Below are 16,557 nucleotides of genomic sequence, written 5' to 3' on the forward strand. Positions count from 1 at the left end.
AAAGCAAATCCATCAAGTAATTACAGAGATAAGGAGAAAAAAGAGGAAGTGTAAAAAAAACTTTAACCAAGGTGGGGACGCTTAAAGACGCCGACGCTGGGGTGAGTAGGATAGCTCTCCATATACTCCGTATAGTCGAGCTAAAAATGCAAAACAAACTAGTTTTGTATAACATTCCATCATTTATTTATAAATTAACAATCATCAATTGTGAATCATAACACAGTAAATCTCATAAATGTGGATAATCTACAGTAAAATACACATATACATGTAAACTCCTTTGGCCAACATCTGAAAATGATCTATAAAAAGTGAAAACAGAGATTTATGACCAATCTTAAGAATCTCAATTATTGGTTAACTTCAACAAAATAAGCTGGGGTTTCATTAAGGGACCTGGGAGATGATTTAACCCTGCTATAGTGGTTTGAAGCCCTAGCAACTTGTCCTGTAGGAAAAGTTGAGAACATAAGAAACCCCACCCTTCTCTACTTTGCCTTCCACCTTCTTCTGTGATAATTTAATGAAACCCCTGATAATACACTGAAATCTTATACAAATAGCTTGACAATGCAACAGGCATTTACAGTAGAATGTAAGTTTTGAATAATAAACATGTTTCTATAGTACTATGACTGACATGAATGCATTTATTTTGCCTCTCCATTTCTGTGATAAAAAGTAAAATTCAATATTTTAGGGATTTTGAACAGATGAATTTCTGGAAACTAACGAGATGAAATAAAACTGATCACAGAAACTCTTGTTTTTATTTAAACAGTTCATAGATATAAAGGAGCTTTCCAAAAATGTATATGTTTATATACTTCCTAAACATATTAAACAACATACAAATTTTTGGACATTTTAGTGAATAAAATTTCATAAAACATTTTATGTCACCTGAAGTATTAAAATATCCAGACATAATACAATGTAGGAAGAGTATTAAAATCAAATGTATACAATATCAAATATTAAAGGCAATGACCTCAAGATTTTGGCTAAAAATGATCCTTCTTTAAAACTGAAGTTTGGTCATATTATGAACGTTAGAATATGAGATGTCTTAAAAATGCCAAATAAAAAAATAATCTGGAATTGAATCCAGTGGTTGCCACGACAATAAATTTCAGTAGTCTTGACCAATACACCATGGAGGAATATGCACTTAATGGTTGTAAAATTACCCTGTAACAGCTTTTCAATTTTTAATGGGAAAAATAGTAAAAACAACTAATTCTTATGTGTTTCCATCAAATATAATCTGTCAGTTAAGTAGTTTCAAAGCTTTCTTAAGAATTATACCAGTAATTTTCTTACATCTAAAAAGATTTTTTTTGTTGTATGACCTGGAGGTCAATGCCTATAAAGTATTTATAAAAACACAAGTAGATAAAATTAATCAACATCAAGGTTCAAACCTGAATTGTAAGAGATGGAAAATTACCTTCATTTGAAAATTACTGCTTACTTTGTAATGTGATACAAATCTCCCTAACTTTGTTATGCAATACAAATCTCCCTAACTTTGTAATGCCATACATACCTCCCTAACTTTGTAATGCCTTACTGATCTCCCTTCCTTTGTACTGCCATACAGATCTCCCTAACTTTGTAATACCTTACTGATCTCCCTAACTTTGTAATGATATACATATCTCCTTAACTTTCTAATGCCTTAAAGATCTCCCTAACTTTGTACTGCCATACATATCTCCCTAACTTTCTAATGCCTTATAAATCTCCCTTACTTTGTACTGCCATAAAGCTCTCCCTGACTTTGTAATGCCTTACAGATCTCCCTAACTTTGTAATGCCTTATATATCTCCCTTACTTTGTATTGCCATACAGATCTCCCTTATTCTGTACTGCAGTACAGATCTCTCTTGCATTGTACTGCCATATAGACCTCCCTTACTTCGTACTACAATACAGATCTCCCTTATTTGTACTACAATACAGATACAGATTTCCTTACTCTGTCACTGTATAAGTAATACATCTATACATGTTGATCTTAAACCTATATAGTGACTGCATTTGATGTCCTCAAACACTAGATCAATTTTGCTGAAGTAATTTATCAACAAATGCAAACAAGTAACATATAACATCCAAACATGAAAAGCAAGTGGGTAAAGTTCCTCTGAAAACAGAACAGAACATTTTAATAAATCAGACTGCTTACAGAAAGATGAAATAAGTATTCTTTGACACCTTGTGAAATATACTTTATGCAATTAAACATATATACATACTTTCATACTTAATTGGTTGTGTAAAAAACTTCAAAAAAGAACAAGAGCTGTCTCCATAGGATGACACATGCCCCCGATGGCACTTTGAATGAGTAGTTATGGCCGATGTTAGAGTTTAGGACCTTTGACCTACGGAGCTGGGTCTTGCGCGCGACACGTCGTCTTACTGTGTCACACATTCATGCGTAGTTATTTTAAAATCCATGCATGAATGACAAAGATATGGACCGGACACGCCCATCAATGCACTATCATGAAAAATGACCTTTAACGTCTAAGTGTGACCTTGACCTTTGAGCTACGGACCTGGGTCTTGCGCGCGACACGTCGTCTTACTGTGGTACACATTCATGCCAAGTTATTTGAAAATCCATCCAAGGTTGACAAAGATATGGACCGGACACGCCCATCAATGCACTATCCTTTAAAGTCTAAGTGTGACCTTGACCTTTGAGCTACGGACCTGGGTCTTGCGCGCGACACGTCGTCTTACTGTGGTACACATTCATGCCAAGTTATTTGAAAATCTATCCATCGATGACAAAGATATGGACTGGACACGCCCATCAATGCACTATCCTTTAATGTCTAAGTGTGACCTTGACCTTTGAGCTACAGACCTGGGTCTTGCGCGCGACACGTCGTCTTACTATGGTACACATTCATGCCAAGTTATTTGAAAATCCATCCATCGATGACAAAGATATGGACCGGACACGCCTATCAATGCACTATCCTTTAATGTCTAAGTGTGACCTTGACCTTTGAGCTATGGTCCTGGGTCTTGCGCGCGACACGTCGTCTTACTGTGGTACACATTCATGCCAAGTTATTTGAAAATCCATCCATCGATGACAAAGATATGGACCGGACACGAAAATTGCGGACAGACTGACAGACCGACAGACGGTTCAAAAACTATATGCCTCCCTTCGGGGGCATAAAAAGTACAAAAATGTTCAGTTTATTTTAAGGCTTTTTTTCTCTCCAAAAAGCTCCCTATTTGTACAATACAGGATTCTGAGACATAAAAATACATAAAGCAACCTTAAATATCTTGTGTACAGTATAACAAAACTTATCCAAAACCTTGTCTTAAGCACCTTATAAAAATAAACTTCTCAAAGAAAACAGTCTAAATAATTGCACTAAAACCTCTAAAATTAAAACATAAAGTGCCCATACCTGTTTCAGAGTGTCATGTTTATGTATCATTAGAATGAATATGATTTGCCATTTTTAAGTTATGCCATTTACATAATAATTCCTTCAGACTGATGTTTATCAACTTAATACAAGAAAGCCAGTCTGTCACAATATATGCCCTTGACTTTTAAAACACTCTACATAACCAGCTGTTGTCAATTTCCTTAATTCTGCTTTATTCAGGGGCTACAACTCTGGAGATATTTATCCAAACTAGCTGGTAATCAAGTTATTAAATGGACACTGTCAAGTTTTGCTATTCAAAGTAAGGGTCATCACTCAAGAATGAATGGAACAATCAAGATGATTATGGGACTTCGCCTAGATATTTTGTGACAAAGTTTGGTGAACAATGGATAAGAACTTCTAGTTCTCAAGTTAGTGAGCAGACACTCAATTTTCAAGATTTTAATTAATTCAAGGGCAGTAACTGTAAATAAAACTATGTCTCCTACTACTCAATAAATAGAAGTATAAAACAATGTTGCACATGTTCCATAATAAAATTCATAAATAGTTTTTAAGTCGGGGATGCAAAAAAAACCCAAAAAATCTGGAATGTCACAACACCTAATTGACAGTAACTTGTTTCAGAGGTGTCTGTATCAAATCCTCTGTAATCGAACAAAGTATCTTTTACACACCTGACAATGATCAATATGGCCGTCAGATAAAAAAAATTCTCTAAAACTACTATCTTTGTTAAACTTCTGTGCTTTGTTTATCAGAATCACAATGTAAATTGCCATGTATTTCCACAGCAATGCGGCATCCATTCTCAGTGCCGCTATTTCTTTCAGCGGTACTGCTTTTATCATCACTGCTCAGCAGTCTCCGCTCAGAGTGATTATCTGGACTTACACTTTCACTTTTTGGTCTCGAGTAATATCGTCCTGGTCTAGTACGGTAATATGGCGTTCCAGGATGAGAATCTGACCTTTCAGGGAGGTAATCGTGCTCAGTGGCATTTGTGTCTATACTAGGGTGGTAGGGATAGCTCGAACTTGAAGTGGACATGGTTGATTCTGACATGGTGTACACGGTTCTATCAATGTGACTTTGAGTGGACATTGAGCAACATTCGAGTGATGGCCAATGAAATTGTCCAAATCCACCCTGCGGGCCAATCACATTGAGCAAAGATTGAAAAAATAAAGTGGAGTAAATCCAGCTTAAAGATATTACTAACACTAGAAATATTCCAAATTTCTGATAAACTAATGTTACTGAGGGAAGCATAAACAAACCCGCTAGAAATGTTGAAAGTGCCGCAACAAAAATTATACTACCAACACGTATAAATGAGAAGTAAGCTCTATTCTGGCGGTCTAAATCTGGGGCAAGACGGTATGCTACGCCATAATGCAATGTGTAGTCTATAGATAATCCTACAGCTACAGTTATGATCACTGACTCGAGAATATTTAACTCCCAGTTGAGTAACACGATTGATGCAACAATAACTAACATAGTAAATGATATTGTCACCATGGCGTAAAGCGTGATAAGAACATTAAGAGACGTGAAAAATGTTACTGCTGTGGCTACAAGGATGGAAATTCCAAATGCTACTGGTAGACCTTCTACTAGACTTTTCTGAATGCTGAAAAATTTTAGTTCACTTGTAAACCATCCTTTCCTCATTTCATTTGGTGCTGTCTTGAGTTGTTCATGCACCCACTTATTAACACCCTTAAAAAATGCGTCTACAACCTCGTAATCATATGTAAATGTCAAGTTTGATGAAAACTGTACAACCAATGCTGAGATCTTACCCCTTCGAAACTTCAGTCCCGGAGAAAATTTATCTACAAAATATAGTTCTTGATCCATCACTTTAGGAATGTATTTCTTTACACATGCGTTAAAAATATCTTCTTTATATGGAAATGACTTTCTGCAACAAATAAATTCTCCTTTTGTACATGGTGATTTCATAAAATGTATAAAATGTTCAATAAAACAGTTTGAGACTTCAAAAGGAGTCACTTTTTTATAAAATCCAGCTTCACGCAAACTTGAACAAAAATGACGTAACCACATCTGTGACTGCGGGGTGCTGGGATTGAAACTAGGATCAAACTGTACAGTTCCTTTATCATACGGGTTTAGTTTATCACCGTTATCAATATTTTCCACTCCCCATACTATGGTTAATGGCATAAGTGGCTTTTGATCTCCAACAGCTTTTTCAAACCAGAAATTTTCACGTAGGTCTTGATCATACATTTCCATCAGGTGATTGTCTCTAAACATTTGAAAATGAAATGAGGTAGGTAAACGTAACTTTGGATTATGAAATACTAAAATACCACCTATAATACCTAAAGCACTAAGTAAAACTATCCATAAATATCTAAGATACAAAATAAACTTTGGCAGCAGCTTTTCAAAGAAGCAACGGTAATACTCGTGCAGTTTATTGTAAATTCTGGGACTATTGATGAAGCAAAAATTGCACCATTTCTCTTCGGCAACAATGGCTGCCGGTGTCCATGTCACCATGACAACAAGATTACACAGTACTGTAGTTCCTGCATAGATACTGAAACACTTGATCGATGTTATCGGACTGATGATATTTGAAAACAAAGCACCTGCTGTTGTGAGACTGGTCACAACCATTGACAAAGAAGCATGTCTTAATGTGTCTGAAACTAATTTTTCCAAAGTACCATTATTTCTTTCCTTTTTGGCAAGATGCCAAATTTTTGAATATACAAAAACATCATCTGCACCAATGGCGATAACTAGTAAAACTGTAACAAGATTCATATATGGAAAAAATTTGATTTCAAAAACAAAAACATATAAAAAATATGAGAGTTCTAAAGACCAGAACATAGAAAGAAAAGTCATAACAGTTATAAAAATAGACCCGGTAAATATCCAAATAACAAAAAATATAAAAACTCCACTAACAGTGATCCATTTGCTATCTTTGGTTAAATAATGGTGAAACAGATGATCTTTAATACCAAAGTCTGCAGCAACTAATGCTATATTTCCTACATGGTCCAAGTTTGATTCAATATCGAGATAGAGGTTAATGGCATCATCCAACTTCTGAGAAGTGGCCGCCCTCTGGAATGACACTGGCAAGAATGATAAAGCGTAACTTAATTTTCGGTCCGTTCTTTGGAATGAGCGGTCAGATATGAAATGCATAACATTGTACACGGCATTATAATCCTTACAATGTTGCGGAATTTTCTTATCTCTGCAGCCAATTTTTTCTCCAAATGGCGAATGTCTGGTATCACAGCTATCACTGAGAGAAAAGTTATGGTAAAATCCGACACAAGACTGTATCAAATTTTTCACATTTTTAACATCATCTTCTGTTATGTTTGAGCAACTGGATTTTTTCATGAGCAGTGCAATGTAATTGCCGAGCGATAAAGTTCGGCAGCATTGTGAGTTATCAGCTTGCCGAAGACAGTTACGTTTGTAGATGGTTTTTGATGTTATGAATTTCTCTTCTAAAGTGCACATGTCTTTGATATTAGTTAAAGTAAACAAATCATCCTTCACAACGCTTGTGTACACAACCTTCACCCAGCGTCCATCTGAAATAAAAAATGAATGCATCTTTTACAGCTCATTCTCTAAACAAATAGAATAAAAAGAAATTTTATATTGTAATTATGTATCATTAATTTTGCTTGTGTCTTATAATTGGTTTTCTGTCTTTTAAAATAAGGCTCACGGGCTACAATTATCTAAAACAAATTCAAATTCAACCAGAATAAGGAAAAACACATTTGAATGCTCCACATTTCTAATAGAAATCATATGATGTTTGGGAAGATACAATATGCTATGTTGCAAGCATTTTATGACCAGTGGTAAATTACCTTCAAGAAGTAGCCCAGACACAAAATGGAAAGCCATAGTATTGTTACATTAGATAACCTGTTTACCCTAAAGTGCCTTTTTTGCACCCATCTTGTAAAGGAAATTCATACAGAAGATTTCTTCTGATAATAGGGCCAACAAATTCATTTCCTTTTACAACTTATTTTACAATACCACTGATGATTGTGAACCTAGCATAACCAAACAAACATGACTTTAAGTTTAGGCTTGTCATACTTACAAATAAAGTCACATGGTGGCACTTCAACTTTAGAGGCATAGAAAGGCCACAGACTGATACAGTCAAGAAGTATCAGGTACCATAACACAGAACAGAAGCAGAGAGCTGCTAAAGAAACATGTACCATAACACAGGACAAAAGAAATGATCCAACCACCTAAAAAGCAGGTACAGTAACACAGGAAACTGTGGGCTGCTAAAGAAGCATGTATCATAACACAGGACAGAAGCAGTGATTCATCTGCTAAAGAAGCATATATAATAACACAGAGACGTGATTTATCCTAAAGAAGCATATATAATAACACAGGACAGAAGCAGTGATTTATCTGCTAAAGAAGCAGGTACACTAACACAGGACAGAAGCAGTGATTCATCTGCTAAAGAAGCAGAAGCTGTGATCCATCAGCTAAAAAAGATGGTATCATAACATAGGACAGACACAGTGATCGATCCAGTAAAGAAGCAGGTTAAACAGCATAGACTGAAAGAAGAAGCAGGTACAACAAGAGATCACAGAGTGATCTTGGCGCCCACCAATGTGCCATTTTTGAGTGTTCCAAATTCAGACTTATTGCGAGCTGAGAATGTGAAAGTAGGTATCTAAAGTAGGTACTAGACAATTTCAAGGACAAGTCCTTGTACAAAACTATGCAGGCATCAATTTGACAGACACAGTGATCGATCAGAAAACGTTACAGCACTGAAAGAAGAAGCAGGTACAACAAGAGATCACAGAGTGATCTTGGCGCCCACCAATGTGCCATTTTTGAGTGTTCCAAATTTCAAGACTTATTGACTGTAGTTTGAGAAATGTGAAAGTAGGTCACTAGGTCAATGTCAAGGTCAAAGTTTGTTTCGGTACACAATCTTATGCATGTGGTCTAAATTTGAAGCCTGTAGCTACAGAAATGTGAAAGTAGGTCACTAGGTCAATCTTAAGGTCAAAGTTCATTTCGGTACACAAAACTATGCAAGTGGTCCAAATTTGAAGGCTGTAGCTTGAGAAATGTGAAAGTAGGTCACTAGGTCAAAATCAAGGTCAAATTTCACTTCAGAACACAAATCTATGCATGTGGTCCAAATTTGAAGCCTGTACCTTCAAAAATGTGAAAGTAGGTCACTAGGTCAATGTCAAGGTCAAAGTTTGTTTCGGTACACAATCTTATGCATGTGGTCTAAATTTGAAGCCTGTAGCTACAGAAATGTGAAAGTAGGTCACTAGGTCAATCTTAAGGTCAAAGTTCATTTCGGTACACAAAACTATGCAAGCGGTCCAAATTTGAAGGCTGTAGCTTGAGAAATGTGAAAGTAGGTCACTAGGTCAAAATCAAGGTCAAATTTTATTTCGGAACACAGAAATATGCATGTGGTCCAAATTTGAAGCCTGTACCTTCAAAAATGTGAAAGTAGGTCACTAGGTCAATGTAAAGGTCAATGTTTGTTTCGGTACACAAAACCATGCATGCGGTCCAAATTTGAAAGCTGTAGCTTGAGAAATGTGAAAGTAGGTCACTGGGTCAAAATCTTGGTCAAATTTCATTTAGGAACACAAAACTATGCATGTGGTCCAAATTTGAAGCCTGTACCTTCAAAAATGTGAAAGTAGGTCACTAGGTCAATGTCAAGGTCAAATTTTTTTTCAGTGCACAAAACTATGCATGTGGTCCAAATTTGAAGGCTGTAGCTACAGAAATGTGAAAGTAGGTCACTAGGTCAAAATCAAGGTCAACTCATGTCAAGGATCATCTTGCCACTCAAAACCATACATGTGGTCCAAATTTGAATGCTGTAGGTTATTGACAAGAAGATTGTAAAAGCTTTTCCCTATATAAGTCTATATGAACCATGTGATTCCTAGGGCAGGGCCATATTTGACCCTAGGGGGATAATTTTAACAAACTTGGTAGAGAACCACTAGATGATGCTACATTACAAATATCAAAGCCCTAGGCTTTGTGGTTTGGACAAGAAGATTTTCAAAGTTTTTCCCTATATAAGTCTATGTAAACCGTGTGACTCCCGGGGCTAGGCCATATTTGACCCTAGGGGGATAATTTGAACAATCTTAGTAGAAGACCACTAGATGATGTCACATACAAAATATCAAAGCCCTAGGCCCTGTGGTTTTGGACAAAGGTTTTTCAAAGTTTTTCCCTATATAAGTCTATATAAACCATGTGACCCCCGGGGCGTGGCCATATTAGACCCCAGGGAAATAATTTGAATCACCTTGATAGAGGACCACTAGATGATGCTTCATACCAAATATCAAAGCCCTAGGCTCTGTGGTTTTGGACAAGAAGATTTTCAAAGTTTTTCCCTATATAAATCTATGTAAATTATAGAAATAAACAAAGGGCCATAACTAACTAAAACTTTTTTGAACCAGTCTGATTTTCAACGGGACACAACTAGGGTACCAATACATCATTCTGACAAAGTTTGGTCAAAATCCCCCTGGTAGTTTCTGAGGAGATGCGATAACGAGAAATTGTTAACGGATGGAAGGACAGACGGACGGAAGGATGACGGACCACGGACGCAGAGTGATTTGAATAGCCCACCATCTGATGATGGTGGGCTAATAACTCAGAAAAGAAGCAGTAGGTAATGAAACATAGGACAGAAACAATGAGCTGCTAAAGAACCGGGTATGGAAGCACAGGACAGAAGCAGTCAGCCTTCTGTTTAAGAAGCAGGTACCATAACACAGGGCTCAGCTCCTGCGAAAAAGGAACAGGAAATCCTTGCATTATCCCAGGAAGTCCCAGGACTATCCTGGGATAATATCCTGAAAATATCTCAGGAATTCCTGGGATAGTCCTGTGACATTTCAGCCATTAAATGGGAAGGGGACAATTCCAGGATTTTCCTATGAACAGGAAAAAAACAGGACACCAGAACTCCAAGAAACCTATGCTGTCCTGCTATCCTGAAAATCCCAGGAATGTCCTGGGATTTCCTTATGTCAGGAAATAAAGGTATATATTGTCCTGTTCTCAGGAAATCCCAGGAATGTCTTGAGAATTCTTGAAGTCAGGATATCCCAGGACAATTTTCCTGTCTTCAGGAAATCCCAGGAATTCCTAATGTCAGGAAATTTCAGGAAAATTATCCTATCTTCATGAAATCCCAGGTATTCCTGATGTCAGGAAATCTCAGGACAATTGTCCTGTCTTCAGGAAATTCCAGGACATGTAAATGAATACAAAGGCCTTATACACCAATGGGTGTGAAGAGGATAGGTGAGGTGAGGTGAGGTGAGGTAAATGGATACCATGTAAACATGATTTGAAATTCTCTTTGGCGGGAAATACAGTTAACAAATTGAATGAATGTTAAATTTCAGTTTTATTTACAGTAAGAATAATAAGAATTATCATTTCCAAATATTAAAAAATATTTTCTAGTTAAAAAGCATACATCATGTACATTGAAACAATACAACCTGTCATAGCAGAAGTATCAATTTCTTGGCACATCATAAATAAGCTCAAATATGTGCATACATAGCAAAAAACTAGGTGTAAATACTACTATTTAGTCTAGAAACATCAAATTATGAGCTTCATATTGAGCAAAAAGCTATTTTCATTCTGTCTTTGGTTAAGCATGTACAGATAATCTTAACAGTACTAACACATTTCACTTTTTAATGCTCCGACTGATTTTAAAGGAAAATACTTTTCTAAATAACTTAACAGTATTGTTTTGTAAAATCATTAAATGAAGGAATATATTCAGTATTATTTCTAAAAGTTTATACAGAAATAATTTGTTAACTTACCACAAATATGGAATATATTCCTGTTAACACCAACAACACCACAGCACAAGTGCTTAATGATACAGTTTTTCCCAAAACATTGGTCTTCAACATCAGGATGTAACTAACTTACTAGACCATTACAAGATCATGTTTCAAATTAATTACCATCTTTCAATCTGTGTGTGTGTGTGTGTGTGTGTATTCGGGTTTAACGTCTTTCTCAACAATTTTTCAGTCATATGAACGACGGTGTCTACTTGTAGCAGTGAGCACAATGCTCAACTTTATAGTGCTGCCTCACTGGAATATCACGCCGTAGACACATGACATGATACCCCACCCAGTCACATTATACTGACACCGGGCTGACCAGTCCTAGTACTACCCTCTAAATGCTGAGCGCCAAGCGAGGAAGCTACTAGTACCATTTTTTACGTCTTTGGTATGACGCGGCCAGGGATCAAACCCACGACCTCCCGCACTCGAAGCGGACGCTTTACCACTAGGCTACCGAGGTGGTGTCTCTTTCAATCTGTATCTTTAAGAAAAAGTCCTGTGTTTTTCCTGTGAACAGGACAATTTTTCCATCAAAAGTCCTGTCTTTTAATGTTAAAGTCCTGTCTTCAGGACTTTTATGCAGCCTTGCTAAAAGAATCTCCGGATATCCCAAGATAATCCATGGATTTTCTGAGAACAGGAAAATATTTCTGCACGGGTGAAGCCGTGATCCATCTGCTAAAAACATGGTATCACTAGAGATGCTTTTGAGAAAAGCGCATGTCTCCCACAACTGCCCCTATAAAAAATGTCTAGTTTCTCTAGATGGTTTAGACGAGTGGATCCAATTAGATGGTCTGGACGAGTGGATCCAATCAGTAATTCAAGGGCCATAATTCAAAAGTGCCTGGGCGGATTTGGCTAGTTATCGAACTTGGCTGAGGTCTTATGGTCAAACACATTTTGTTCAAGTTTGGTGAAGATTGGATAAGAAATGTTCGACTTAGAGAGCGGACAAGAGTAAAAAGGCTGATTTTTCGGTAATTCAAGGGCCGTATCTCCAAAATGCTTGGACCAATTTGGCTAGTTATCGAATCTGGCCAAGGTCTCATGGTCAAACACATTTTGTTCAAGTTTGGTGAAGATCGGATGAGAAATATTTGACTTAGAGTGCGGACAGGAGTAAAAAGGCCGATATTTGGGTAATTCAAGGGCAATAACTCCAAAATGACTGGACCAATTTGGCTAGTTATCGAACTTAGCCGAGGCCTCATGGTCAAACACATTTTGTTCAAGTTTGGTGAAGATCGGATGAGAAATGTTCGACTAACAGTAAAAAGGCCGATTTTTGGTAATTCAAGGGCCATAACTCCAATATGCCTGGACCGATTTGGCTAGTTATCGAACTTAGCAGAGGTCTTATGGTCTAACACATTTTAAGTTTGGTGAAAATGGGATGAGAAATGTTCGACTTAGAGTGCAGACAAGCTTTGTGACAGACAGACAGACAGACAGACAGACACACACACACACACACACAGACTGGAGTAAATCAATATGTCTCCTACACCACTGTGTGGTGGGAGACATAATAACATAGGACAGACAGAATGATCCATCCAGTAAAGAAGCAGTTTCCATAACATAGGACAGACACAATGGTCCATCCAGTAAAGAAGCAGGTACCATAATATAGGACAGACAGAATGATCCATCCAGTAAAGAAGCAGGTACCATAACATAGGACAGACAAAATGGTCCATCCAGAAAAGAAGCAGGTACCATAACATAGGACAGACAGAATGATCCATCCAGTAAAGAAGCAGGTACCATAACATAGGACAGACGCAATGGTCCATCCAGTAAAGGAGCAGGTACCATAACATAGGACAGACGCAATGGTCCATCCAGTAAAGAAGCAGGTACCATAACATAGGACAGACGCAATGGTCCATCCAGTAAAGAAGCAGGTACCATAACATAGGACAGACGCAATGGTCCATCCAGTAAAGGAGCAGGTACCATAACATAGGACAGACGCAATGGTCCATCCAGTAAAGAAGCAGGTACCATAACACAGGACAGACAGAATGATCCATCCAGTAAAGAAGCAGGTACCATAACATAGGACAGACGCAATGGTCCATCCAGTAAAGAAGCAGGTACCATAACACAGGACAGACAGAATGATCCATCCAGTAAAGAAGCAGGTACCATAACATAGGACAGACACAATGGTCCATCCAGTAAAGAAGCATGTACCATATAAACATAGGACAGACAGAATGATCCATCCAGTAAAGGAGCAGGTACCATAATATAGGACAGACGCAATGGTCCATCCAGAAAAGAAGCAGGTACCATAACATAGGACAGACAGAATGATCCATCCAGTAAAGAAGCAGGTACCATAACATAGGACAGACACAATGGTCCATCCAGTAAAGGAGCAGGTACCATAACATAGGACAGACAGAATGATCCATCCAGTAAAGGAGCAGGTACCATAATATAGGACAGACGCAATGGTCCATCCAGTAAAGAAGCAGGTACCATAACACAGAGACAATGACCCCAGAAAGAAGGTCCCCCATCCCCAGTAAAGAAGCAGGTACCATAACATAGGACAGACGCAATGGTCCATCCAGAAAAGAAGCAGGTATCATAACATAGGACAGACAGAATGATCCATCCAGTAAAGAAGCAGGTACCACTAGAACTGTCACAGGAGTGACTCATACCCCCACCATACGGTCTTGTCACAGAAGAATGGCAACCATAAGAAATCTTAAAAATACTTAGTCTTTGGAGTACTTCATTCTGGGCTTCCACATATAAGTAATACTAGTATAATACTAGTATAGTAATACTAGTAAATATATTAAATCTCTAATATTAGAGATACACTAAAAGTGAATACAAAAAAGTGTCTTACCGACCCATGTTACCACAGAAAAATGTATTTACTTTTTACATAGGACTTATAATAAAAAAGTTATAAAATACCTAAAATATTGAAAATCTAAAAATAGGATTTCTAAAAATAGACTAATTCCTGGAATTTAAGGGGAAGAAACTCAGTACAAAAGCTAAAACAAAGTTACTTCCCTTGGTCTAAGCTCATCAGAATGATTATGTGAATAAACATAAAATTACCCTTTAATTCTAAGTAAAAGGGACCACAATTCTTGAAAAAAGTGCAGAGTTATGCACCTTGTCACTGATGTGGTGTATATGAGGTGAAACATCAATTTTAATCTAATCAAATCTTTCAGTAGTAACTGAGAATAAGTGAAAATACATCAAAATTTACCATTAAATTCTATAGTCAAAAGGGCAATAATTCATGAAAAAATTGGTGTCAGAGTTATGTCCTTGTGTCATCAGATTGGTGTGATGTGGAACACTATTTTCAAGTTTGCAATCAAATTCATTTTGTAATAACTGAGAAAAGTAAAATACATCAAAACTAACCTAAAATTTACAAGTAAAAGGGGACAATACTTCATAAAACAATGATGTCAGAGTTAAGGCACTTATGTCACATGTGCAAGTGTTGATGAGTTGGAACAACTATTTTAGTTTGAATCAAATCCATTAAGTAATAAACTGAGACATAGGAAATACATGCAAAATTTTCCTAATTCTAAGAAAAGGGGCATAATTCATTGAAAAATTGGTGTCAGAGTTATGCTCCTTGTGTCACATGATTGGTGATGAGGTGGAACAGCTATTTCAAGTTTCAAGCAAATTCATTTGTATACGGAGATAGAGTGAAAATACATCAAATAACCAACTAAATTTAAAGTAAAAGGGGACATAAATTTCAAAAAAATTATGTGAGTTAGTCCTTATATCACATGAGTCGGTATGAGGTGGAACAACTATTTAAGTTTGAATCAAATCCTTTATAGTTAATAACTGGAGAATAGCTGAAAATACAACAAAATTAACCTTAAATCGAGTAAAAGGGGACATAACCTCATGAAAACTGGGTCAGAGTTATGCCCTTTTCACATAATTGGGCACATGATGTGGGTGAGAATGAACTCTATTTAGTTTGAATCAAATCCATTCAGTAGTAATGAGATATAGTGAAAATACATCAAAATCAACCTTAAATTCTAAGTAAAAGGGCATAATTCATAAAAAATTGTGTCAGAGTTATGCACCTTGTGTCACATGATGTGGGTGATGAGGTGGAACATCTATTTTAAGTCTGAATCAAATCCATTCAGTAGTAACTGAGATATAGTGAAAATACATCAAAATTTACCTTAAATTCTAAGTAAAAAGGGGCATAATTCATGAAAAATTGGTGTCAGAGTTATGCACCTTGTGTCACATGATGTGGGTGATGAGGTGGAACATCTATTTTAAGTTTGCATCAAATTTCATTTTGTAATAACTGAGATAGAGTGAAAATACATCAAATCAACTTAAATTTAAAGTAACAGGGGACATAATTCATAAAAAATTATGTCAGAGTTAAGCACCTTATGTCACATGATCTGGGTGATGAGTGGAACAACTATTTTAAGTTTGAATCAAATCCATTTAGTAATAACTGAGATATAGTGAAAATACAACAAAATTAACCTTAAATTCTAAGTAAAAGGGGACATAATTCATGAAAACTTGGTGTCAGAGTTATGCACCTTGTGTCACATGATGTGGGCACATGATGTGGGTGATGAAGTGGAACATCTATTTTAAGTTTGAATCAAATCCATTCATTAGTAACTGAGATATAGTGAAAATACATCAAAATCAACCTTAAATTCTAAGTAAAAAGGGCATAAATTCATAAAAATTGGTGTCAGAGTTATGCACCTTGTGTCACATGATGTGGGTGATGAGTGGAACATCTATTTAAGTTGAATCAAATCCATTCTAGTAATAACTGAGATATAGTGGAAATACACAAAATTTAACCTTAAATTCTAAGTAAAAGGGGCATAATTCATGAAAACTTGGTGTCAGAGTTATGCACCTTGTGTCAATGATGTGGGTGATGAGGTGGAACATCTATTTTAAGTTTGAATCAAATTCATTTTTGTAATAACTTAGGAGAAGGAGAGAAACGGACACAAAACTACCTAAATTTAAAGTAAAAGGGGTAAAAAAAACACAATTCATAAAAAATATGTCAGAGTTATAAGCACCTTATGCTACAAATGATCTCGTAAAGATGAGTCAAAACAACACATTTCACAGT

The 16,557-nt window shown here is 36.5% G+C and overlaps 2 protein-coding genes across 5 annotated transcripts in view; both read right to left on the reverse strand.

Annotated features, from left to right (window-relative positions):
- Positions 1-162: 162 nt before the first annotated feature.
- The window catches only part of LOC123529181 (protein dispatched homolog 1-like), a 139,116-nt gene continuing 122,721 nt past the window's right edge, over positions 163-16,557 (reverse strand). For all 4 annotated transcript variants that reach the window (XM_053518338.1, XM_053518343.1, XM_053518334.1 and 1 more), the window contains one exon: positions 163-7,040. In XM_053518338.1, the coding sequence (XP_053374313.1) occupies positions 4,174-7,040 (2,867 nt within the window). In that variant the 3' untranslated portion in view covers positions 163-4,173. The remainder of the gene's footprint in view (positions 7,041-16,557) is intronic.
- Positions 8,294-13,886, reverse strand: LOC128546934 (uncharacterized). The gene has a single exon (XM_053518352.1). It carries the CDS (start codon positions 13,871-13,873, stop codon positions 12,812-12,814), a length of 1,062 nt encoding a protein of 353 aa, XP_053374327.1. The 5' UTR covers positions 13,874-13,886; the 3' UTR covers positions 8,294-12,811.

This window comes from Mercenaria mercenaria, chromosome 1 (assembly GCF_021730395.1).
Source record: "Mercenaria mercenaria strain notata chromosome 1, MADL_Memer_1, whole genome shotgun sequence".
NCBI lineage: Eukaryota > Metazoa > Mollusca > Bivalvia > Venerida > Veneridae > Mercenaria > Mercenaria mercenaria.

Excerpts from the sequence above, each read along its gene's own strand:
- LOC128546934 (XM_053518352.1), bottom strand. The coding sequence starts at position 13,873 with ATGGACCATTGCGTCTGTCCTATATTATGGTACCTGCTCCTTTACTGG.